Below are 26,078 nucleotides of genomic sequence, written 5' to 3'. Positions count from 1 at the left end.
TTGCAGACGACACAAAGCTGGGTGGGCATGTGTGCTGTGAGGAGGATGCCGAGAAACTCCAGGATGATTTGGACAGGTTGGGTGATTGGGCAGAAGCATGGCAGATGCAATATAACATGGATAAATGTGAGGTTATCCACGTTGGTGTCAAAAACAGGAAGGCAGATTATTATCTGAATGGCAATAGATTGGGAGAAGGGGAAGTGCAACGAGACCTGGGTGTCCTTGTGCACCAGTCGCTGAAGGTAAGCATGCAGGTGCAGCAGGCGGTTAAGAAGGCAAATGGCATGTTGGCCTTCACAGCAAGAGGGTTTGAGTACAGGAACAAGGATGTCTTGCTGCAGTTGTACAGGGCCTTGGTGAGACCACACCTTGAGTATTGTGTGCAGTTTTGGTCACCTTATCTGAGGAAGGATGTTCTCGTCATGGAAGGAGTTCAGCAAAGATTTACCAGGCTGATACCTGGGATGGCAGGAATGACGTATGAGGAGAGATTGGGTCGATTGGGCTTGTACTCGCTGGAGTTTAGAAGAATGAGAGGGGACCTCATTGAAACTTATAAAATTCTGACAGGACTGGACAGACTAGATGCAGGAAGGATGTTCCCGATGGTCAGGGAGTCCAGAACCAGGGGTCACAGTCTAAGGATAAGGGGTAGGCCATTTAGGACAGAAATGAGGAGGAATTTCTTCACCCAGAGAGTGGTGAACCTGTGGAATTCTCTACCACAGAAGGCAGTAGAGGCCAATTCATTAAATATATTCAAGAAGGAGTTGGATATATTTCTTAAGGCTAAAGGGATCAAGGGGTATGGGGAGAAAGCAGGAACCGGGTACTGAATTTGGATGATCAGCCATGATCGCATTGAATGGCGGAGCAGGCTCGAGGGGCCGAATGGCCTACTCCTGCTCCTATCTTCTATGTTTCTAGAGCATTGGATCTGGGCATCAAGATAAGCTGCATGTCACAAGATAAGCTGTGTATATGTATCCAGTGTGCAAAAGGCAGCCGTCAAAGGAAACTCAGACTTGGGACAAGATCTGCTGGACAGCATTATCTAGAAAGTAGATACGAGAACACATGCTCTTACCATCTTCATTGGGTTGTAATACGAGATAGCTCCTATTAAAGCTAGGATAAGTTCAGTAAGTAAAGGCAATTCAATAGAATTTTCTGTTTCATAATCCTGGGTGTTACCAAAAACTTACCTAGAACTCCAGGCTAAGATGAACATTCTTAAAAAGGTGTGGCGAGTTGGAAATTGCCCACAATTGAAGAAATGAGTGTCAAAATAAATTTAGAATATGAAGACAGAAAAAGACTCAAAAATGTAACAGGAGGTAAGCAATGTCTCTTTGGGGGTGGGGGCAAGTTGGTTTCAGCTGACACAGTTGGCAATGGGATATTTAAACAAATTCTCTGTGGCAGATTTGGTAATATGATACAATACTCCAGGGCAATGCTCCCTGTAAGCTGCGAGCCAGGGGTCCCGCGTAGCTAGCTTTTCAACAGAAAAACCACGCACGTGCGGTACTTTGAAGGGGCCGCTCGGCTCGAAAAAAAAGTTAGAGGGAACATTGCTCCAGGGTACTGCTGATGACTGTTTAACCAGCCTAACTTATTGAGCCGACCTGGATGATAGATCAAGTCACTGGGGACTGGAATTCTTCCGATTTGGATCCAAACAGCCAAAGCCCTAAGTGGCACGGTATTCCTAGCGCAATAAGCAACAGATACCCTACAAATGCTAGTAAGCTGCATGTACCCCATAAGCTTTAGTTCCCCAAGCTTTGATCAAGTGGTACAGTAGCATAGTATAGTGGTTAGGTTACTGGACTAGTAATCTGGAGACGTGAATTCAAATCCCACCATGGCAGCTGTGGAATTTAAATTCAGTTAATTAAATAAATCTGGAAATTAAAAAAAAAAGCTGGCATTAGTAATGGTGACCATGAAACTACCGGATTGTCGTAAAAACCCATCTGGTTCACTAATGTCCTTCAGGGAATGAAACCTGCCATCCTTACCTGGTCTAGCCTATATGGTTGACTCTTTACTGCCCTCTGAAATGACCTAGCAAGCCACTGAAATGACCTACCAAACCACGACGACAAAGTCAGCCCTGGGAGTACTTTCACCACAAGGACTACAGCGGCTCACCACCACCTTCTCAAGGGCAATTAGCGACGCTCACATCCCACGAATGAATAACTTTAAAAAATGCGTCATCAATTGGGGGCGAAAGAGAATTGAAGGAAAATTGTTTGTCTAAATAATTGAGACCTCACTGACTGACTTGTAATTAAGGTCAATGGAACATGAAATTCTCACAGGGAGCCGTTCAGCCAGAGATCATTGCATCTTTTAAGGGGAAAATTGGATAAATATTTGAAGCAGAGGAAGATGGAGATATGGGAGAAAACAGGGCACTGGGATTAGTTTTGGATTGCTCTAGTAAATAACTGGCAGAGACACGATGGACAAATAGCTTCCTTCTGTGCTACAAACTCCGGTTCCACAGAAACACAATACTCAAGAATAATCATGAAATAAACCTGGCCCAGCTATAACCTGTCATTAGGGCACTCCGTGTTGACATTCAAAGTATTTGAATAATCAACATGTCATCTTGATCAATACACAAAAATGCATCAACAGAAACTGGCACTTACTGCTCATCTTTTTTGTTTTCCTCCGCTTTGCGTAGCTTTTCCTCTTGTTCCTTCTCATTTTTATTTTTCAATAGATTTCGTCTATTAGCAGCATCCCACTTGGTTTTCTTGCTTTTTTCTTCCTTTTAAATGTAGACAGTCAACAAAAAATATTGTAGATGAGAAAAGATGAAAAGAATACAAGATAAAGGTGCATTAGAAGAATGCACAGAAACCTGCTCTATGATAGGAACAGTTTATCATTAAAAGCATCTTAGCACAAGTTGTCCTATTAGCTCTGTATGAAGGTGCTAGTCTGAAAAGCATGAGAAATATTACAGGATGCCACTACCTCATGGAAAGCTGCAATTTCTCCTGCTCAATGACCAAACTGAACTGTAACGAACGAGAAAACATCACTTCCAGCTGTGATAGCAGATCCTGATTCTACAATTAAAGCTGGTGGACAATTGAGTGATTAGAATGATCCTGGCCTCCTTTTCAGATTGAGAACTTGAGGGGGGGGGCGGGCGGAGAGGGGGGCGGTGGGGAAGCTGAAGAAAACGGCTTACTCCGACAATAAATGGGGCAGCAAGAACTATATCAACAGACCTTTCCAGAACAACCGTAGAATATGGAACTTTATCCACATAGTTCCTCAAAAAAGTTATCCTTTATAACTGCGTTTGTATGCAACAGGAACAGTTGTTCCAGCACCACACTGGAAAACCAACAAAGGCCACTTTTTTTTTTTTTTTTAAACTTTTTTGTATCCTGGGAAAAGATTCCCAGCTACAGTTTTGAAGTTTATCGCATTGCTAGAAATAAAGAGGACCCCACCCACCATGAAAATCATCTGTCCTACCAGTTTGTACAAGTGTTAACAACTTGTGTTAACCTATTCACCATTCCCAAATGATGACCTGAAAAGGAAGCAACTTTTAAAATGTACGTCATTAGTGAATTCCAAATCCAGTATTTTACTTGGTCGGGAATGTAGACCAGAGACATCGTCTAATCAGGCTACTGGGCTTCTGTAACGGCTATTTACGTTTCAAATCTGCTCCTAGCAGACCATAAACAAGAGATACAGTCAGCAACGCTCAGTCTCTCTCATTAATTTAACCTGAGGGAGATGACCAAACATGAATCAGGTTTTCAAGAAAAATGAAACTTGAATCCAGTCCCCATACTTTTAGATATTGGACGGTACATACTTCATCTTCTGGTTCCTCCTCTTCAGACTCCGAAGTTGACTTAGTCTTGGTATTCCTCCTTCGCTTGGGTTCTGCAAGGTCCTTCTTTCCTTCCTTTTTAACCAGTTCTTTTTTTGGTTTGTCAATCTTTTTCTCCTCTTTCTTCTCTTCCTCCTCCTTCACTTTCTTCTGCTCTTGTTGCTTCTTCCGCTTTTCCTCTGGAGCCGCCTTCTTTTCCTCGGCTTTGTCCATACCATCACTCTCACTGGCAGCACATACAAAACATCAGTCGTGTTATATACAAACTTTAAAACAAGCACCAGTGGAACTGATCATAAAATTAAATGTTTTAGTAGAGGAGACAGCCATTTGATCAGAGCGATCGACTTGAATCCCACCCCTTTCGCCAGACCATTTAATATGGGGACCAAATTAGAGCTAGGTCATTTAGGAGGGAAATCAGGATGCATTTCTTCACAAAGAAATAGCGATAGTAGAATTCTGTCATTTCCTCCTCCATAAAGGTTGTGGATGCTGTGTCAAGTGAAATTTAAGACTGCGATCGATAGAATTTGTTAGGCAAGGGTATCGATTGATATGGAGCACAGGCGGGTAGATGCAGTCGAGGTACAGATCAGCCACAACCTAATTAAATGGTGGAACAGCTCAGCCTACTCCTGTTTCTACAAGCCTAACATTTGGTTCTCAAAAAGAGCATTCACAGAATCCTTCTCGACAAGGGAATCGGTAGGCCCTGAAGCAACCAATTCCTCTAATGTAGAACTAAAAGTTTCTTTAGTACACCTTTCGGATGAACCCCGTATGACCGCTCAAGTGGACGTAAAGGATCCTATGGCACTATTCCACAGGGGAGACTTGGCCCATTTTTAACCCTCAACCACCATCACTAAAAAAAAATTACCTTGTTTATATGTTTGATGATGGCAGAATGGGTAATATTATGATTCTACCCTGACTACCACCAATAACCAGTCAATTAAAAATACATAATTTTATTTATACAATGTGAAGTAGATCTTCTGCTCTCAACCAATTTCAGTTAAATACGGATCACACTGCGGTTTGTGGGATCTTACTATGCGCAAATTGGCTGCCACGTTTTCTACATTACGACAGGGACTACACTTCAGAAGTACTTCATTGGCTGTAAAGCACTTTGGGACGTCCGGAGATCATGAAAGGAGCTTTATATAAATGCAAGTCTTTCTTTGAAAGCAGTTCATTGCTGAACAATAATAAATTATAATTTCTCTAAAATTAAAGCAGAGAATGTCCTCACCCAGTCTTTTAGTGAGTCTATGGTATCAATTAGATTAGGACTGTACTGAATGATTCAAACAATGAAATGTTAAGGCTCCACTAACTTCGAAAGTCTTAAATGGTGAATGGTCTGCAGATTAAATGCACACTAACCTTTCATCGCCAGAGCGTGGAGGTATCACCACTACTCTGGGCCGCCTTCCTCTGGGTTTTGGAGTCTTCACTTCAACGGCTGAAAGTGTAAGGCACAAGATATGTGTAAACTAGAGACCTTGAGAAATGCAACACTCAAAACACTGCCACAGAAAATACTTCTAAGTGCACTATTCATATTTGCAAAAACACCACCACACCAAGGATAGACAGAGTGAGGTAGTGGGAACATAAGAAATAGGAGCAGGAGGCGGCCAATCGGCCCCTCGAGCCTGCTCCACCATTCAATAAGATCATGGCTGATCTGATCCTAACCTCAAATCTTCTATCACTCTCCATCCCACCCGAACCCATGTGATCTCCCGGGAGAGGTAAAAAAACAGGTAAAAAACCCAATGGCCAATTTGGGAGAAAAAAAATCTGGGAAATTCCTCTCCGACCCATCTAGGCGATTGAAACTCGTCCAGATCACTCTGTCCCTATATTTTCTACAGTACTTACCTTCTGTAAAGGCGATCTCCACCCCAGCCAGGAACAGGAATAAAACCATCTCCTGAAATCTAACACAGAATTAGAACACGAAGTAGGAGCAGAACCAGGCTACACGGCCCCTGGGCCCGCTCCACTACCCACAGGGCCATGACCATTCCGAACCTAGACTCATGTCCAATTTCCTGCCTGCTCTCCGCAACCCTTAATTCCCTTTACTTCTAGGAAACTATCTATTTCTGTTTTAAATTTATTTAATGATGTAGCTTCCACAGCTTTCTGGGGCAGCAAATTCCACAAACCTACCACCCTCTGAGTGAAGAAGTTTCTCCTCATCTCAGTTTTGAAAGAGCAGCCCCTTATTCTAAGATTATGCCCCCTAGTTCTAGTTTCACCCATCATTGGGAACATCCTCACCACATCCACCCGATCAAGCCCCTTCACAATCTTATATGTTTCAATAAGATCGCCTCTCATTCTTCTGAACTCCAATGAGTAGAGTCCCAATCTACTCAACCTCTCCTCATATGTCCACCCCCTCATCCCCGGGATTAACCGAGTGAACCTTCTTTGTACTGACTCGAGAGCAAGTATGTCTTTTCTTAAGTACGGACACCAAAACTGTATGCAGTATTCCAGGTGCGGTCTCACCAATACTTTGTACAACTGCAGCAATACCTCCCTGTTTTTATATTCTATCCCCCTAGCAATAAAAGCCAACATTCCATTGGCCTTCTTGATCACTTGCTGCACCTGCATACTAACTTTTTGAGTTTTGTGCAGCAGGACCCCCAGTTCCCTTTGTACTACAGTACTTTCCAGTTTCTTGCCATTAAGATAATAACTTGCTCTACGATTTTTCCTGCCAAAGTGCATAACCTCACACTTTCCAGTATTGTATTCCATCTGCCAAATCTCTGCCCACTTACTTAGCCTGTCTATGTCCCTTTGCAGGTTTTTTATGTCCTCCTCACTCACTACTTTCCCTCCCATCTTTGTATCATCTGCAAACTAAGCAGGCACATCCATCTCACTGATCTCCAAGTAAATACTTGTTTTTTTTAAACGCATTATTAAAACACTCTTTACATGCAGCACTTTCATATAAATGAGTATTATATAGTATTGTATTAGATTGGGGGGGGAGGGGGGGTCAATGATTACTAATCCGTTTCAAAAGGGGTCCTTCAACCAAACATGTTTGAGAACCACTGCCCTAGGGTGACGGTGGAAGAAGAAAGTGTTGGATTCATTCAAATGTAAAAGGAGAGAGATTTCATTCAGAAAATATTTTGGGATACAGTAAATGAGCAATTTGAGACATGCCGTGAGCGTAGCACGCTTGGGAGGAACAGCTGACTTTGGACCTATGGTTCCCACTATTGGCGTTTTCTTCACCTCATGTCTGGGTCTGTTGTAGACTGATTGATAGAGATCGATTGAATTAGATGAACCATGGTCTTTTTTTCATCTAGCAATTCCAATGTTCCAAAGTTCATTGGCTACATAATAGGATTTTAAGCTGCATCGCAACATTAAACGGAACTGAAATTCAAACCTCTGTCAAAGGCTCTTTCACCCAGCTGTCTCTCCCATGATGCTTGCACTTCTTCACTCAGATTTACCTTCAGAATTCTATTTTTTCCCCAAAGTACGACTGCAAAAATAATCTCAATAAACAAAAGACATTTCATTTGGCTTCTGACATACAAAACTTAAGAACAAAATCTCAAAATGCTAGGTCCTTCTGAGCTCCAGGCTGAAAACGACAAACACATTGCAATCTCAAACGTTTCCTGACCAAACAACAATTAAACGCTACGATCCTTGAGCTTATATTTACTTAACAACAAAAATGTGCGGTTTAAAAAAAAAAGGGACACAACCAAATGTTCCCCCAATGTGTTTTGGATGCGCGGCCCCTTTAAAGGCCCACTCATGTGCGAAACTGAACATTGGAAAAGTCGCTCCCAGGCTGTGCGGGACGGGTAGAGAGCTGCGTGGCCATGCGGCTTAGAGGGAACGTTGGTCACAACTTCACCGTAGCAGAAAAATATCAAAATTATACTCCTGCTCTTATAAAATATAATCTGATTACACAATACCTTACCCAACTGTTGTCACATTTTGTTATAGATGAAAAATAATCTTTTATGCAGCCAAGCAGAGGGGGGTGGTGGTAGTCCCCAGTAATGTTCCCTCTAATTTTTTGGGGGGGGAACCACGCGGCCCCTTTAACAGGCTGCACGGCCCAGTCAAAATTCCGCACATGCGCAGTTTTTCCCATTTAAAAGCCAGTGAGGCGGCTGCGCAGCTTGAAGGGAACATTGGTTCCCATCCACCGCCAACTTCCTCCGCCTGGCTGAACTTGCTCTTACACTGAACAACTTCTCCTTTGATTCCTCGGTTCCTCCAAATAAAAGGTGTCGCTATGGGAACTTGTATGCCTCACTTTTCGTGGGATACGTGGAACATTTTTCGTTCCTGTCCTACTCGGGATCCCCTCCCTCATCTCTTTTTCCACTACATTGATGACTGTATCGGTGCCATTTCCTGCTCTTGTCCCGAACTGGAAAATTTCATCAACTTTGCTTCCAATTACTGGAGAAATTAATGGGACTGAAAATCGATAAATTCCCTGGACCTGATGGGTTTTAAGAGGTGACTGTAGAGATAGTGGATGCATTGGTTGTCATCTTCCAAAATTCCATAGATTCTAGAATGGTTCCCGCAGATTGGAAGGTAGCAAATGTAACCCCACTATTTAAGAAAGGAGGGAAGAGAGAAAACGGGGAACTACAGACCAGCTAACCTGACATCAGTAGGAGGGAAAATGCTAGAATCTATTAAGGACGTGGTAACAGGGTACTTAGAAAATAATAATAGGATTGGGCAGAGTCAACACGGATTTATGAAAGGGAAATCGTGTTTGACAAATCTATTCAAGTTTTTTGAGGTTGTAACTAGCAGGATAGATAACGGGGGAAACCAGTGGATGTGGTGTATTTGGATTTTCAGAAGGCGCTCGATAAGGTGCCACACATGAGGTTATTACAACAAAATTAGGGCTCATGGGATTGGAGGTAATATACTAGCATGGATTGAGAATTCGTTAATGGACAGAAAACAGAGTAGGAATAAACGGGTCATTTTCAGGTTGGCAGGCTGTAACTAGTGGGGTACCGCAAGGATCAGTGCTGGGGCCTCAGCTATTCACAATCTACATCAATGATTGGGATGAGGGGACCAAATGTAATATATCCAAGTTTGCTGATGACACAAAGCTAGGTGGGAATGTAAGTTGTGAGGAGGATGCAAAGAGACTTCAAGGGGATATAGACAGGCTAAGTGAGTGGGCAAGAACATGGCAAATGGAATACAATGTGGAGAAATGTGAAGTTATCCACTTTGGTAGGAAAAGTAGAAAAGCAGATTATTTTTTAAATGGTGAGTGATTGAGAAATGTTGGTGTTCAGAGGGACCTGGGTGTCCTTGTACACAAATCATTAAAAGTTAACATGTAGGTACAGCAAGCAATTAGGAAAGCAAATTGTATGTTGGCCTTTATTACAAGAGGATTTAAGAATAAGAGTAAAGATGTCTTACTGCAATTATATAGGGCCCTGGTGAGACCACACCTGGAGTATTGTGTACTGTTTTGGTCTCCTTACCCAAGGGAGGATACACTTGCCATAGAGGGAGTGCAACAAAGGTTCACCAGACTGGTTCCTGGGATGGGGGGGATTGAGTAGACTAGGCCTATATTCTCTAGAGTTTAGAAGAATGAGGGGTGATTTCATTGAAACATACAAAATTCTTACAGGGTAGATGTTTCCCCTGGCTGGAGAATCTAGAACCAGGGGTCACAGTCTCAGAATAAGGGGTCAGCCATTCAGGTCTGAGATGAGGAGAAATGTCTTCACTCAGAGGGTGGTGAATTTTTGGAATTCTCTACCCCAGAGGGCTGTGGAGGCTCAGTCGTTGAGTATATTCAAGACAGAGATAGATAGATTTTTGGATATTATGGGATCCGAAACTGGCTTAGTGGCAGAAGGCAGAGGGTGATGGTGGAAGGTTGTTTTTGTGACTGAAAGCCTGTGTCCAGTGGGGTACCGCAGGGATCGGTGCTGGGTCCCTTGCTATTTGTGGTCTACATTAATGATTTGGATGTGAATGTAAAAGGTATGATCAGTAAGTTCGCAGATGACACGAAAATTGGTGGGGTGGTAAATAGCGAGGCGGGAAGCCTCAGGCTACAGGACGATATAGATGGGTTGGTCAGATGGGCGGAACAGTGGCAAATGGAATTTAACCCTGAAAAGTGTGAGGTGATGCATTTTGGACGGACTAACAAGGCAAGGGAATACACAATAAATGATAGGACCCTAGGAAGGACAGAGGATCAGAGGGACCTTGGTGTGCATGTACATAGATCCCTGAAGGCAGCAGAACAGGTGGATAAGGTGGTTAAAAAGGCATATGGGATACTTATATTCTATGCCTCGGCTAATGAAGGCAAGAGCAGGGAGGTTATGATGGAGCTGTAAAAAACGCTGGTAAGGCCACAGCTGGAGTAGTGTGTGCAGTTCTGGTCGCCACACTATAGGAAGGATGTGATTGCTTTGGCGAGGGTGCAGAGGAGATTTACCAGGATGTTACCTGGGCTGGAGCGCTTCAGCTATGAAGAAAGACTGGACAGGCTGGGGTTGTTTTCCTTGGAGCAAAGAAGGCTGAGGGGGGACCTGATTGAGGTGTACAAAATGAGGGGCATAGATAGGGTGGATAGAAAGGAACTTTTTCCCTTAGTAGAGGGGTCAATAACCAGGGGGTATAGATTCAAGGTAAGGGGCAGGAGGTTTAGAGGGGATTTGAGGAAAAACTTTTTCACCCAGAGGGTGGTTGGAATCTGGAACTCACTGCCTGAAAGGGTGAGGCAGGAACCCTCAACATTCAAGAAGCATTTAGATGAGCACTTGAAATGCCATAGCATACAAGGCTATGGACCAAATGCTGGAAAATGGGATTAGATTAGATAGGGCTTGATGGCCGGCGTGGACGCGATGGGCCGAAGGGCCTCTTTCTGTGCTGTATAACTCTATGACTCAAGAGATATGGGGATAGTGCAGGAAAGTGGAGTTGAGGTAGGAGATCAGTCATGATCTTACTGAATGGCGGAGCAGGCTTGAGGAGACCAAATGGCCTACTCCTGCTCCTATTTCTTATGTTCAACTTCCACCACTCCCTCGCCTTCACATGGTCCATCACCAACTCTTCTCCTCTATCTCCATTTCTGGTGATAAGCGGTCAACCAATAGCTACCATAAGCCCACCGACTCCTATAGCTACCTCGATTACACTTCCTCCCACCCGCTTCCTGTAAGGACTCTATTTCATACTCCCAGTTTCTCAGTCACATCTGTTCTGACGATGCCACCTTCCACACCAATGCTTCAGATCTTCCTTTTTCCTCAACCAAGGATTCCCCCTCCACTGTGGTCAACAGGGCCCTCAACAGTGTCCATCCCATTTCCCGCACTTCTGCTCTTAGCCCTTCCCCTCCCTCCCAAAGCCTCGGAAAGGGTTCCCCATGGCCTCACCTTCCACCTCACCAGCTTCCACATTCAACGGATCATCCTCCGCCATTTCCACCACCTCCAGCGCGATGCCATCACCAAACACCTTCCCCTTCCCTCCCAGCATTCCGAAAAGACCGTTCCCTTCGCGACACCCTGGTCCACTCTTATATCACCTTCAACACCCTCTCCCATCCCATGTAAGCACAGGAGATGCAATACCTGCCCTTTTACCTCCTCCCTTCCCACCCTCCAGGGCCCCAAACACTCCTTCCAGGTGAAACAGTGATTTACTTGTACTTCTTGCAATTTAGTATACTGTATTTGCTGCTCATGATGAGGTCTCCTCTATATTGGGGAGACCAAATGCAGATTGGGTGACCGCTTTGCTGAACACTTCCGTTCAGTCCGCAAGCGTGACGCTGAGCTTCCGGTTGCTTGCCACGTTAATTCTCCATCCCTCTCTGTCCTCAGCCTCCTATGCTGTTCCAATGAAGCTCAACGGAAGCTTGACGAACAGCGCCTCAGCTTTCGATTAGTCACTTTACAGCCTTCTGGACTCAACATCGAGTTCAACAATTCCAGATTATAACCACTGCTCCAATTTTTTTGGACAGCAGGTGCTGGTAATGATTCTGCGGTTCATTAAATCACTCCTGCATTCTACCCTATCACAGGCCTTCCCTCTTGTTCTTTCCTTCACCTCCTCCCCCCCACCTTCCTGCCTTTGTACTTACAGGAAACTTTCGATTTACCGGCACCTAAATAACCGGAAATCTCGGTTAACTGGCAAAATTCAGGAGTAGGTTCAGGTAAGTTTTACTTCATATTACTTGCCTTCCTCAATCTGTTGCTGTGCAATCAGGTGTGGCTGTTGCTAAGCTAGAGACGCTTGGAACTTGTGGCCATTGTTCTGCACCTGTTGCTAAGCAACAGGGTTTGTTGCTTTATACGGAGCTCTCAGCTCTCCGTATCTTTTACTATAGCTCTCGGTTATCCGGAATTTTTGATGAACCGGCACCACGTCGGTCCCGTATAAAAAAAAGTTTCCTGTACTTAAAATCCATTATATCTGTAACGTTTCAGTCCTGACAAAGTTTGCAGATCTGAAACATTAACTTTGCTTCTTGCTCCACAGATGCTGCCTGGCCTGCTGAGTAGTTTCTGTTTATATTTCAGATTTCCAGCATCTGCAGTATTTTGCCTTTTTGTAAAATACATTTCTGCCTTGATTGGCAAGTCTGATACACTTTTGCAACACTCAGCCAATTCTGCATGCACTCAACCAAGTTCTACTGAAGGCTTGGAGGAGATTACGTACCTTGTTTCTTCCGCTTTGCACTCTGCTTTTCAGGTTCGGTTTCTGAACCAGCCTCTACTTGGTCAATCTAATTTTAAAAAAATATACATTTCAGATTAAAAGTTAACTCAGTCTTACATACTAAAACTATAAGCAGGATGTGTGATAGAACTGTACTTTAATTTTCCTTTACACTAAGTGCAGGTATGTCTAGGACCATAATCTCGCAATGCATGCCCAAAAACGGATTGTCACCAGACAGATGACCTATGATGGAGTAGCTTTGCATGTGGGAGGACCAGTAGATTGTTCCACAGAAAAAAGGGATTAAGACAGACCCTATACACACTTTGTGTTCCAGATCTCACCTGCACTCCACAGTAAGGTATGGAGCAGAGGCCAGACATCCCACTATGTAGAGCAAAGGAAACAAAAAAAGTTCTCTTTCAGCCCCATCCACTGACAAGCATATATCTTCATTAGTGGAGGGTAATGGATGAATGACTGACCACATTTGATTGCCAGTATGAACTTCGATGTTCGAGATTGGTCCTGACAAACTAAACCCACCTCTGGAGGTAGGTTTCATGCCACGTCCTGCAAGCATTAGGTCAAATGTAAACAGCTATCAGAACTGCAGCATCCAATCAGTCCTGCATGCAGCAATTAATTTTACATTTTAAAGAGGTGTATACATTAGGTACATATATATTTTTAAACCACTCACTTTGAATAATGAGCCTAGATTTAGATGCTGGCACTCAACATCAACACCAGATTAGTGTTCAGTGCTGATACATCTAGATCCAAAAGACAGAACAGACACTGGCAAATTCCTTAAAGCATTCATACAAACCCAACAAGATGTGCTGTACCTTTCTCTTTCTTCCCCTCTTGGCACCTTTCTTTGGAGTCTGCACTACTGCAGGTTTCTTTGCAGCAGTCTCCTATTAACAGTAATAAGCCATCAAAATGGACCAAAAGACACAAGGTTATCCGTGCACCAATAAATAAAGAAAAACTCACAATAAGATTTAAGTGCATTTTCTTGGGGGAAAAAGAAAACCTAGACCTAGGCATCCAAGGAAGAACAAGGTGATTACTTCAGGCAAAAGATCGTGGTGTCTTTGTAGGGACATTACAGAAGCCAGCTCCAATTCTAAGATCTACTCAATACAAATTAAAGCTTCCAGCAGAGGATGATGCCTGCTCAAACTCAATCGATTGGAAAGTAACAATTTTGTTGGTGAGAGTGCATCAATGGGGAAGGCTCATAGCTTCTCCTCGAGGAATCAGAGAAGGGTGCAGCATTCGGCCAGAAGTGGCAGTGAGAAATAATCAAGCGGCAGAATTCTAGTCTCAGAGGGTGCTCATGGCCACTCAGTGGCAACGAGAGGCTGCATCCACAGAAGGCTCACTGTTGCATGCTACAACCCTCGCTGCGTGAACAGAGGCACAACTGCATTTTTCCAGAGCTGGGTGAACAGCTCACAGGAGAAGCTTGGCAAGTTAACCTTCTTACTGTGGAACTACAATCACATGTCGGTAATGAAGTGAGTATATGTCACACACAGCTGAAAAGAAAAACTCTGGAGACTGTCCTATGAAATCTGGGTTAAAGTGGAAACCTCATAATCCAATGTAATAGAGGGATACGGTAGTGCAACGGTTATGTCACTGGACTAGTAATCCAGAGAACTCGTCCTACCGTGGCAGTTTGAGAATTTGAATTCAGTTTACAAAATCTGGAAATACAAAAAGTTGGTATCTGTAAAAGGGACCATGAAGCTGTTGGATTGTCATAAAGAACCCAACTGGCTCACTAATGTCCTTTAGGATAGGAAAACTGCCGCCCTTAACCAGTCTGGACTATGTGTGACTCCAGTTCTACTCTTAACTGCCCTCTGAATGGCCTAGCAAGTTACCCAGTGGTATCAAACTGCAACAAAGAATAACTCAAGACCACCCACCACCACCACCTTCTCAGGGTAACTAGGATGGGCAAAAAATGCCAGCCTTGCCAGTGATGCCTACAACCCGTGATGGAATAAATTAAATGGGGTTCCCTGGTAGATGCCCCAAATTTTGGCCTAATGTTGCACAGTATAGTAATAGTCTAAGCATATCAATAAAGACAATAACAATACAAAAAATAAGCTGAATTTAAACTTTACTAGTGAAATATCTGCTGCATAATTCGGAGGACAGATATTGGCGGTTTCATGGTTTGTTAACGTGTAATAGTTTAAAAATATTTAAAACATACTAGCAAAAGTCAATAGTTATAGATTAATTAGAGTACTATAGGACCAATGGATCTCATAGACTAACCTAGAATGGATTACTCAAATATTATCCAAGTTCTATTACTTAATAAACTATCAGGACTATCTCAAGACACATCTATCGTACACCCCTCTCGCAACCTGCCAAACTCCTCCCTTACAAACTCCAACTTGTCCAAACCTCTGCTGCCAATTTCCTGTCTCATATCTCGCTATCTCACCAACCTATACTCCGTAACCTCCACTGGATCCTGGTCTCCCAACACACCAAATTTAAAGTCTTTGGGGCAAAAATTCAGTCACACCCCAAATGAATTTGAAATTCAATGGTAGCTCCCCAAGGAGGAGGCAGGGTGCTACTGGAAGCATTCCCCCTCCCTCTTGGGGCACTCCCGGGGAATATCAGCAAAAAAGAGTTCGGCACTCAAGAGGAGTGCCGGGCTGACAGATGGCGGCCGGCAGGTGCTGGCAGGCAGCCAACAAAACAAATGGCCGCCCGGCACCTCCCCTTTAATTATCGCCACCCCGGCTGCACATACGCCCCCAGACCCTGTCGGACATAGTATCCAGTGGTAAGTCAGGGGGCACAACCGAAGTTTGCGGCCGGGGCGCGAGTGGGGCGTTGCGCACGACGAAGACGTCATCGCCAGAGGCGCAGCGCCGCTATCGGCTAACGCTGCCGCTAACCTCCCACTGAATTTCGCGTGAGGCATTAGCGGCGCCGCGCCCCGTTTTAGGGCGCTAACAGGAGGCGCGAAGCAACCGATTTTTGCCCCCACTTGTCTTTCGTTTCCAAAACCTTCCACAGCTTCATCCCAACCCAACAGCAACTTCTTCCCAACATACAGTCCTCCGACTCCAGGCTCCAGGGAAGCAAGGCAGACAGCAGAGGCTCTGGTCACAATCTTCCAAATATCGGCACGGTGCCAGAGGATTGGAAGATTGCAAATAGAGTCATAGCGTTATACAGCACAGAAAAGAGGCCCTTCGGCCCATCGTGTCCGCGCCGGCCATCAAGCCCTGTCTATTCTAATCCAATTTTCCAGCACTTGGTCCATCGCCTTGTATGCTATGACATTTCAAGTGCTCATCTAAATGCTTGTTGAATGTTGTGAGGGTTCCTGCCTCTACCACCCTTTCAGGCAGTGAGTTCCAGATTCCAACCACTCTCTGGGTGAAAAAGTTTTTCCTCAAATCCCCGCTGAACCTCCTACCCCTTACCTTGAAACTATGCCCCCTGGTTATTGACCCCTCTACTAAGGGGAAAAGTACCTCTCTATCTACCCTATCTATGCCCCTCATAATTTTGTACACCTCAATCAGGTCCCCCCTCAGCCTTCTCTGCTCTAAGGAAAAGAACCCCAGTCTCTTCATAGCTGAAGTGCTCCAGCCCAGGTAACATCCTGGTGAATCTCCTCTGCACCCTCTCCAATGCAATCACATCCTTCCTATAGTGTGGCGACCAGAACTGCACACAGTATTCCAGCTGTGGCCTAACTAGCGTTTTGTACAGCTCCATCGTAACCCTCCTGCTCTTATATTCTATGCCTCGGCTAATGAAGGCAAGTATCCCATATGACTTTTTAACCACCTTATCTACCTGTCCTGCTGCCTTCAGGGATCTACGTACATGCACACCAAGGTCCCTCTGATCCTCTGTTCTTCCTAGGGTCCTACCATTCATTGTGTATTCCCTTGCCTTGTTAGTCCTCCCAAAATGCATCACCTCACTTTTCAGGGTTAAATTCCATTTGCCACTGTTCTGCCCATCTAACCAACCCGTCTATATCGTCCTGTAGCCTGAGGCTTCCCTCCTCGCTATTTACCACTCCAAATGTTACACCCCTGTTCAAAAAAGGGAAGAGGGATAAACCTGGCAACTACAGGCCAGTCAGTATAACGTCAGTGGTCCGGGAACTTTTAGAGACAATAATTCAGGACAAAATTAATTGTCACCTGAAAAAATATGGGTTACTAAATAACAGCCAGCATGGATTTGTTAAATGCAAATTGTGTTTGACTAACTTGATTGAGTTCTAGGATTGATGAAGGTAGTGTGGTTGATGTATATGTGGACTTTCAAAAGGCCTTTGATAAAGAACTACATAATAGACTTGCTAGCAAAATTGAAGCCCATGGGATTAAAGGCGCAGTGACAGCATGGATACAAATTGGCTACAGGACAGAAAGCAGAGAGTAGTGGTGCACTGTTGTTTTCCAGACTGGAAGGAAGTATACAGTGATGTCCTCCAGGGATCGGTATTAGGACTACTGTTCTTTGATATTGGCTTTTATTGCAAGGGGGTTGGAGTATAAAAGCAGGGAACTCCTACTACAACTGTACAAGGTATTGGTGAGACCACACCTTGAGTACTGCGTACAGTTTTGGTCTCCTTATTTAAGAAAGGATATACTTGCATTGGAGGCAGTTCAGAGACGATTCACTCGGTGATTCCCGAGATGAGGGGGTTGACTTATGAAGAAAGGTTGAGCAGGTTGGGCCTATACTCATTGGAATTTAGACGAATGAGAGGTGATCTTATTGAAACATACAAGATACTGAGGGGGCTCGACAAGGTAGCTGCAGAGAGGATGTTTCCCCTCGTGGGGAAATCTAGAACTAGGGGGCATAGTTTCAGAATAAAGGGCCGCCCTTTTAGAACGGAGATGAGGAGGAATTTCTTCTCAGAGGGCTGTAAATCTGTGGAATTCTCTGCCCCAGAAGTAGAGGCTCGGTCATTAAATACATTGAAGGTGGAGATAGACAGATTTTTACAAGATAAGGGAGTGAAGGGTTATGGGGAGCGGGCAGGGAAGTGGCTTTGAGCCCAAGATCAGCCATGATCTTATTGAATGGCGGAGCACATAAACAATGTGGAGGATAGCAACAGACTTCAGGCGGACACAGACAGACTGGTGAAATGAACAGACACATGGCAGATGAAATTTAACGCAGAGAATTGTGAAGTGATGCATTTTGGTAGGAAGAACGAGAGGCAATATAAACTAAATGGTGCAATTTTAAAGACGGTGCAGGAACAGAGACACCCGAGGGTGTATGTACACAAATCTTTGAACGTGGCTGAACAAGTTGAGAAGGCGGTTAAAAAAAGCATACGGGATCGTGGGCTTTATAGATCGAGGTAGAGTACAAAAGCAAGGAAGTTCAGCTAAACCGTTATAAATCACTGGCTGGGTGCCAGCTGGAGTATTGTGTCCAATTCTGGGCACCACACTTGAAGAAGGATGTCAAGGCCATAAGAGAGGATGCAGAGATTTACTAGAATGGTACTAGGGATGCATGACCTCAGTTACGTGGAGAAACTAGAGAAACTGGGGTTGTTCTCCAGAGCAGAGAAGGTTAAGGGGAGATTTAATAGAGGTTTTGATAAGAGTAAATAAGGAGAAACTGTTTCCAGTGGCAGAAGGGTTGGTAACCAGTGGACACAGATTTACAGTAATTGGCAAAAGAACTAGAGGGGAGATGAGAATTTTTTTTTTTTTAATGCAGCGAGTAGTTATGCACTGCCTGAAAGGGTGGTGGCAGCAGAATCAATAGTAACTTTCGAAAGGGAATAGGATAAATACTTGAAGGGGAAAGATATGCAAGGCTATGGGGAAAGAGCATGGAGTGGGACTAATGGGTTACCTCTTTCAAAGAGCTGGTACAGGCACAATAGACCAAAATGGCCTCTTCTGCGCGGTATCATTTTATGATCCTATATATTCCCTCCATCCTGTTGGAGCGTTCAGCCATTTTGGTCCCATCCTCTGGAAGTGCTTCCATGAACCTTTTCTTTCTGCCACTTCCATCCCTACCTTTAAGTACCTTATTTGACTTGGTGCCAATTGTTGAGTGATTATGCTCCTGCGAAGCACCTTGGGATGTTATACTATGTTAAAGGCGCTATATAATGCAAGTTCTTCTGATAGATATTAGGACAAGTGAAAACATTCGAGACTGTAGGGAGCTAGGTCTTACCTACGCGAGTATTCTGAAACACAGCCAAAAAAAGACAGTAAACAGGCAAGAGTGCAAAAGTTTAATACCAACAACAAACACTTACTCTGCCCTTTAGTTCATATTCATAAGGACAGGCCGTCACAAACAATGATCACCTGATATATATTACATACCTCGTCACTTTGCTTGTCAAACTCGGGGGAACTGCCAGCATCAGACTCCTCTTTTCCCAGGTTTAAACCACTTGTTTCTTTCCCATCTTCAGCATCTTTGTCAGTTGACAACTTGCGAGCTCGTTTATTAGAACCCTAAAAATACCCAAATATTGTAAATAGTTAATAGACACTGCAGGGCTGGCTTCAATCACACAAACCCCCCCCCCCCACCTGGATGTTATACTTTTCCAGGACTCGGCAGATGTTGCTGGGTAGTGTGCCAACATTGGGTTCCTCTGATGATTCAGTGGCCACTGAGCCACAAAGAACAAGGAAAGTTCAAGCTTTTTATCCCAATCTGTTGAGTTAACTGAGGCAGCAGGAGAATCACAACTAACCAGCCAGCACTCACTCTCCAAGTTCACAAGAAGAACAGCCACTTGGGGCAAGTCGCTAAAGAGCTGTTGGCATCTTGCAGGAGACAGCATGCAAGGAGTTAGTTATGCTCGAAAGAATAGGGATGCAGAGAAGAGACAAATTTTGATAATCTGGATAAATAAAGTAATATCACTATGAAAATAAAATATATTTAAACAGGTTTAGTGCACAAAATACTAGATTGCTGCTCAGAATGTACCTACACCTAATTAAACGGTAAAAGCAATATAGGCTTTGAAGTCCAATATTACTCCATCCGTAAGAAATTAGTTTTAACATGCCACCCAAGTAGCCACCTGTTGCCCCCTTTGCATTTAATTTGCACAAGAGTGATTTCACCAACCACAGCAGGTAAGTTGGGATCACTGGTTTATTAGATCTGAGCCACAATTTGACATCAAGCCAACGGTATCATAAATCTATCAAAAAAAGATGACATTTATTTGCTATGACCTTGGTTCAGCTGGAATTTTTAAGCCATTTGTCGAAGCATACAATAACTTTGTTTTGCCAAGCCCCATCAGTTACACCATTATAATTAATGCTCGGCCAACTTCATTATGCTCAGAAATGGAGGACAGAGTCAACCGACCACCTTCTTAGACACTGATTCAGTGGCGGACTGACTTTGATAACAGCAAGCTTCATGTCTATTTTTTGTACGCTTGCTTTTATGCTTTGTTTGACACCAAGTGTTGAACTCACCTGTTGTCCCAGAAATTTGACGGTTGGATTATTTTCAACTTCCCACAGTCCTTCGTTGAAACCCTTTCTTTTGTTGGGCTTCCCGTACTTCTCCTTGTTTTCTTCATATGGATAAATGTCTCGTGGACCCAAATAGGCGCTGAAATTATTTTTAAAAAATTAAGCACGCTTCGCTTCTACATTTTCTAGGTCAGAACTATACCTTTCAGTACAAGTGTCAGGGGATCAAGTTGATTGGCCATGAAAAAAAAAAAAATTGACCCTTAGTGTTAAGGGGGATTAAATACGGGGATAGGGTGGGATATGTGTTGGTGCAGGGGTTACGGGGATCGGGTGGGATATGTGTCGGTGCAGGCTCGATGGGCCGAAATGGCCTCTATCTGTACTGTGAGGTTTTCTGTGATTTCTGAAAACCCTTCCTCTGTAACTGGCAAAACTACCATTACGCTATATATAAAACTGTGCAACATAACTAGCACATTTCCACATACACGTCTCCTTATGTTAATCTTGTTATAACATTTTTTTAGTATCAGCTGTGGCTCAGCGGTAGCACTCTCGCCTCAGAGTCAGCAGGTTTTGGGTTCAAGTCTCACTCCAGACTTGAGCACAGAATTTAGGCTGACACTTCACACCTGTCGGGGGTGCCATCTTTCGGATGAGACATTAATTCGAGGTCCCGTCTGCCCTCTCAGGTGGACGCAAAAGATCCCATAGCACTATTCAAAGAAGAGCAGGGGAGTTCTCCAGCCGCAACCAACGCCTAAAACAAATCATCTGATCATTGCTGCCACGTTTCCCTACATTACAACAGTGACTACACTTCAACAGTACTTCATTGGCCGTAAAGCATTTGGGACGTCCTGAGATCATGAAAAGCGCTTTCTTTCTTTACCAGCTCATTGCAATTTGAGTGCAAATCTCTCCCATCTCACAGCAGTCCTGACTACTTTTTATTAAATGCTTCAACAACCAACTGCCAGTGCAATTATTAGCAGTGAGCAGGAAAGCTTCACATTACAGGAAACTTTCTGGTATCTGGCACCGACGGGACCGAGCTGGTGCCGGTCGATCAACACTGCCGGAGAAACCAGCGCTAATGTTAAAACATACGGAGCTTCTGAGCTCCGTATCTAGCAACAAACCCTGTTGCTTAGCAACAGCTTCAAAACAGTCAGCGCAGCTTGCAAGCGTCTCTGTAGCTAAGCAACAGCTTCAGCTAGACGCTTGCAGAGCCAGGAATGGAGAAAAAAAAGCAACGAAAAGTAAAAAAAGTTATCTGAACCGACTCCTGAATTTTGCCGGTGGATAGAGCATTCCGGAGATTTAACCTCCGTTTAAACGAAAGTTTCCTGTAGCTTTACTGTAACACACATCTCCACCATGACAATAACAAACTAAAACAGTGCCACTCAGGGACATACACCAAAGAGGTTTTAAATCTATTTTGGAAGAAAGGCAGAAAGAAAATGGTCCTGCATTTATATAGTCTTTCACAACATCAGGACGTCCACCCAAGAGGGCAGATGTCTCAGCTGAAAGATGGCACCTATGACAAGTGTGGAGTGTCAGCCTAGATTATGTGCTCAAGTCTCTGGTGTAGGACCTGAACCCACAACCTTCTGACTCAGAGGCCAGCATTCTACCACTTGAGCAAAGGCTGATGCAAAGCCTTAGACACCAAGCCGAACAATAAGGGCACAGCCATGTGGGATAGTACTCGTTTCCCTTTAAAATGCATGTGCAAGTGTGAATTCTAGCCTGATGGGAGAGTCAAACTCTCAGGACCATTTCTGTAAAGAGTGCCAATAGTCACTACTTACGTCTCATGAGTTCCAAAGAAGAAAATGGGATATTTATTTGTGGAAGATTTTACTGCTCCATCAGCAAAATCATCAATCTGAAGAAACAAAAAAAGACATTTCCTTTACTCACCATATTACCAGCTGTGAATTATCAGCAATCACAGTACCTTGTCACAAACCAGTACTTGAAAGCTTGATGTGACGCAGAAGTATTTTATCGATGGATGTTTAAAGGAAAGGAAACAGAAGTATCGACTCAGAGCACATATATCAGATTTCTTGCGCTTTTCAGGCCAGATTCCAAAAGGACAGCAGATTAGGGTAGCGAGATTCCCCACTATTAACCCTCAAAGCCCACAGCTCAATCTGCTAGGAATAGGTTGCCTGTGCTCCAAACAAGGTAACTATTAATGCAACAAAAATAGGTCAAAAGTTTACCTTCAGCCTTTTATCTTCAGATTTCTGGACTTCGATTGGAGCCAGAGGAAATCATTTTTTTTGCTGTCAGTTCCAAATTCAAAATGTATGGTACAACCCAGAGACAGAGGACAGCAAGTATGTCGAAGTGTTAAAACCTACCTTATCTTACAAACTTTTAAAAATTCATTCTCGGGATCTGGGCGTCACCAGCAAGGCCAGCAGTTATTGCCCATCCCTAGTTCCCCTTGAGAAGGTGGTGGTGGGCCGCCTTCTTGAATTGCAACAGTGTGTGGTGAAGGTGCTCCCACAGTGCTGTTAGGGAGAGAGTGCCAGGATTTTGACCCAGCAATGTTGAAGGAATGGAGATATATGTCCCAAGTCGGGATGGTGCGAGACTTGGAGGGGAACTTGGAGGTGGTGGTGGTGTTCCCATGCACCTTCTGCCCTTGTGGTGGAAGTCGCAGGTTTGAGAGGTGTTGTCGAAATGGGTGGTGCAGTAGGTTAGACACTTCACCTCCGAGGCCATGATTGAAATCCAGTCCAGGCTAATGCAATGAAAGTCTCCTCTATCTATTGGCTGAAAGGGTCCTAAAGCGAGACGAGTCTATGCCATCTCAGTTTAAGCTCCTAACGGACGTGCAGCAGAAAATGTCTCCTAATTTAGCACTAAATGACAATCTCACTCAGAACGGCTGCGAGATTTCTGGGGCGGGATATGGAAAGGAAGTCACATTGGTGCGTTTGGGGCTGAGGCTTTATTGGAGCAAAGAGGGAGTTTTACTTTGCATCTAGTTGTGCCATACCTACCTGGGAGTGCTTCATGCTAAAATGGGAAGAGTCCCATTGCCCAATCCTTCACTTCAATGAGCACAAGAATCTCAACTAAGAAATAAGGTACAGAATGTAGTTGGACCTCACTGTAGTGAGCTACAAACTCTCCCCCCCACCCCCCCCCCGTGGGACTCGCCTTCATGGAGGCAACACTCTTTTGATGTGACAATTGTTATGCGGTTCCAATGGCAGGCCTGATGGGTCTATTTTCAATGTTGCTTCCTCATGGGCGAGAACAGGCCCATTACCCTCAAGAACATTTTAAAGCCGTCAAATCCAGTGGCAGTACCAGAACAAGCCAGAGAGCAATTACAACCAGACTGCTGCTTGCAGGAGGACAAGTTTCTGGGGCTTCACTAAATCTGGAGTTTCAATAGGCCAAAGTTTAGTACATCAAGGTCCTACTTACCAACTCCAAAGCTATCAAACAGGCCCTGGTCTGGATTACTTTGAGACAATAAGATTCTACCGTAGATAATACATGGCTAAAAAAAAAAAGTAATGTTAACTTAGAAAAAGGAGAGAATGGCAGCATTCTACCAGGCAGTGTCATCCAGAAGCCTGTTAATTTGGGGTTGGGCAGCTCAATTGAGAATTTTCAGATCTGCCCCACTGAAACGGAATTAGTAGGTCCCTTGCCCCCTCCCTTTAACCAACGTAATGGAACAGAGACTCAAAATGGCAGGTGCACGAGGCAATAAAACTTCTTTCCAATAGAAATGGGACGAGATGGAGCCCAGCTTGTACGTCTAGTGCATTGAGAAACTGGAGTCCACACGTGACCCAAGGTGTCCTGGTGAAACTAGCCACATTATAAACAGAATAAGCAATCAATCCACAAAGCACTTTAATTTCCCTTAGTCTACTCAATCTCCAAACCGTTATGCAGTAGGTTTACCTATACTCACTGGTCTAGCACATGTTGACCAATGAGAAAAGTTTTTTTTGTTAGTGATATTGTATTTATGATGCTAACAAATAAAGGTTTGCAAATATTTTAATTTAGAAGCAAAACACACTTATGTCACCATGTTGCACGCCAGTTGCAGTAATGTAACACATGGCAGCGACAATGATGATTAATTGTCTTAACACTACGGAGACAATAGGTGAATCAAAAGGTAGCCTAAATGTTTTAAAACATCACAGCCTACAAGAATTATACAAAAGGAACATTAAGCAAAAAATGGCTTATTAGATTAACAAGTACAATTTTTTTATTCATTCACGGGATGTGGGCGTCTATTACCCACCCCTAATTGCCCTTGAGAAGGTGGTGGTGAGCCGCCTTCTTGAACCGCTGAAGTCCGAGTGGTGAAGGTACTCCCGGGGCTGTTAGGGAGGGAGTTCCAGGATTTTGACCCAGCGACGATGAAGGAACGGCGATATACTTCCAAGTCAGGATGGTGTGTGATTTGGAGGTGGTGGTGTTCCCATGCGCCTGCTGCCCTTGTCCTTCTAGGTGGTAGAGGTCGCGGGTTTGGGAGGTGCTGTCGAAGAAGCCTTGGTGAGTTGCTGCAGTGCATCTTGTAGATGGTACACACCAACGTTCCCTTTAAGCTGCGTGGCCGCACAGCCGGCTCAACGGCTTTTAAGTAGGGAAAAACCGCGCATGCTGTTGGAGCTGCACTCATCCAGGCAAGTGGAGAGTATTCCAAGACACTCCTGACTTGTGCCTTGTAGATGGTGGAAAAGGCTTTGGGGAGTCAGGAGGTGAGACACTCGCCGCAGAATACCCCTCTCTTGCAGTCAGTGTGGTGAGGATATTACTACTTTGGCAGTGTGGTTTTTGAACTACTAATTCTAGTTTTCCCGGGATACACAAATAGGATATTTTGTTTCAATAAACAAATGCAAATAGTAACTACAAAGCCCGATTTTTAATCTGTAGTGCAGCGTGCAACAGGACTCCACGTGCTGACCGAGGTTTCCAGTTATTCCAGCAGTACCCCGCCTCCTTCCTCACCAGCACCGTGACATTCTGCAAGCGTGGACTGGGCATGGCAAGATGGAACTGCCTTTAAAAGTCTGCAACTCCCACCTGCTCTCCCTTTTCCAGAAGTGAATGGATTTTTTTTTTGTGTTTACACTCGCAGCTCACATTAAACGACTTATTCATAAACCCGATTTTGAACAGTGCAACATTGCAATGACAAACAGGCCGCCAGCCTGGACTTGCAGTTCCACTCACTCACCCACCCACCAACTCCTCCGCCTGCATACATCACTCACCCTGGCAGGCCAGTGAGGATAACCCTTCATCTTGGCGAAAATCAACTCCCCGGCTTTATACTCGCGAGTCATGGCCTCTTCGGGAAGCGGCAAGGAGACGAGCTCCGCGGCCAACCTGCTTCACAGATGCAGCGAGAGGCCTTGCTTGCTTCTTCTTGTTGTTGTTGTTGTTGTTGCTGCCGCCTTGCCTTTTGCTCACGAGCTCTGCCCGGGGACGTTCTGCCCGCGTGCGAACCCAGAGCGCGAGCCTCTGCCCTGAGACGCTCTTATTGGCTCGCAAAGCCGGCGAGCGCGAGCCGTGTCCGGGGACGTTCGATCCGCTCGCAAAGCGGGAGAGCGAGCGCCCCCTGCCCGCCACTGCAGCCTGTTCTCTCCCGCGCTGTCCCCAAGCGACTGCACCATGCAAAAACGGGGAGGTGAGGGTTGTGGTGGTGACACTTACTTTGCACGCAGCGGTGCAAATTGGTGGAATTCTTTGAGGAAAATACGTATCAGATATGTTTGAAAAATATGTGCATTTTAAGGAAAATATGAGTAAGAACTAAAAGGGGAGGATAGATTTTGCACCAAGATTTTCTTTTTCTTTGTTTTTCTGCCTCT

At 44.4% G+C, this 26,078-nt stretch overlaps 1 protein-coding gene across 1 annotated transcript in view; it reads right to left on the bottom strand.

The window, feature by feature from the left end:
- The window catches only part of LOC147124135 (PC4 and SFRS1-interacting protein-like), a 42,496-nt gene extending 16,676 nt beyond the window's left edge, over window positions 1–25,820 (bottom strand). Inside the window, exons 1-9 of the mRNA XM_085982618.1 lie at window positions 25,479–25,820; window positions 22,014–22,090; window positions 20,191–20,329; window positions 19,066–19,200; window positions 13,519–13,590; window positions 12,665–12,731; window positions 5,282–5,360; window positions 3,869–4,112; window positions 2,673–2,794 (exon numbers count right to left, since the gene is read on the bottom strand). Coding sequence (XP_085838744.1) covers window positions 2,673–2,794; window positions 3,869–4,112; window positions 5,282–5,360; window positions 12,665–12,731; window positions 13,519–13,590; window positions 19,066–19,200; window positions 20,191–20,329; window positions 22,014–22,090; window positions 25,479–25,550 — 1,007 coding nt within the window. The 5' untranslated portion in view covers window positions 25,551–25,820. The remainder of the gene's footprint in view (window positions 1–2,672; window positions 2,795–3,868; window positions 4,113–5,281; window positions 5,361–12,664; window positions 12,732–13,518; window positions 13,591–19,065; window positions 19,201–20,190; window positions 20,330–22,013; window positions 22,091–25,478) is intronic.
- Between the last annotated feature and the right edge of the window lie 258 nt (window positions 25,821–26,078).

The sequence above is a fragment of the Somniosus microcephalus genome, chromosome 1 (assembly GCF_052327205.1).
Source record: "Somniosus microcephalus isolate GS21.2 chromosome 1, FLI_Smic_1.0, whole genome shotgun sequence".
Lineage (NCBI taxonomy): Eukaryota > Metazoa > Chordata > Chondrichthyes > Squaliformes > Somniosidae > Somniosus > Somniosus microcephalus.
Note: the sequence above shows the minus strand (reverse complement) of the source record. Positions and strands in the feature narration are given on the sequence as shown.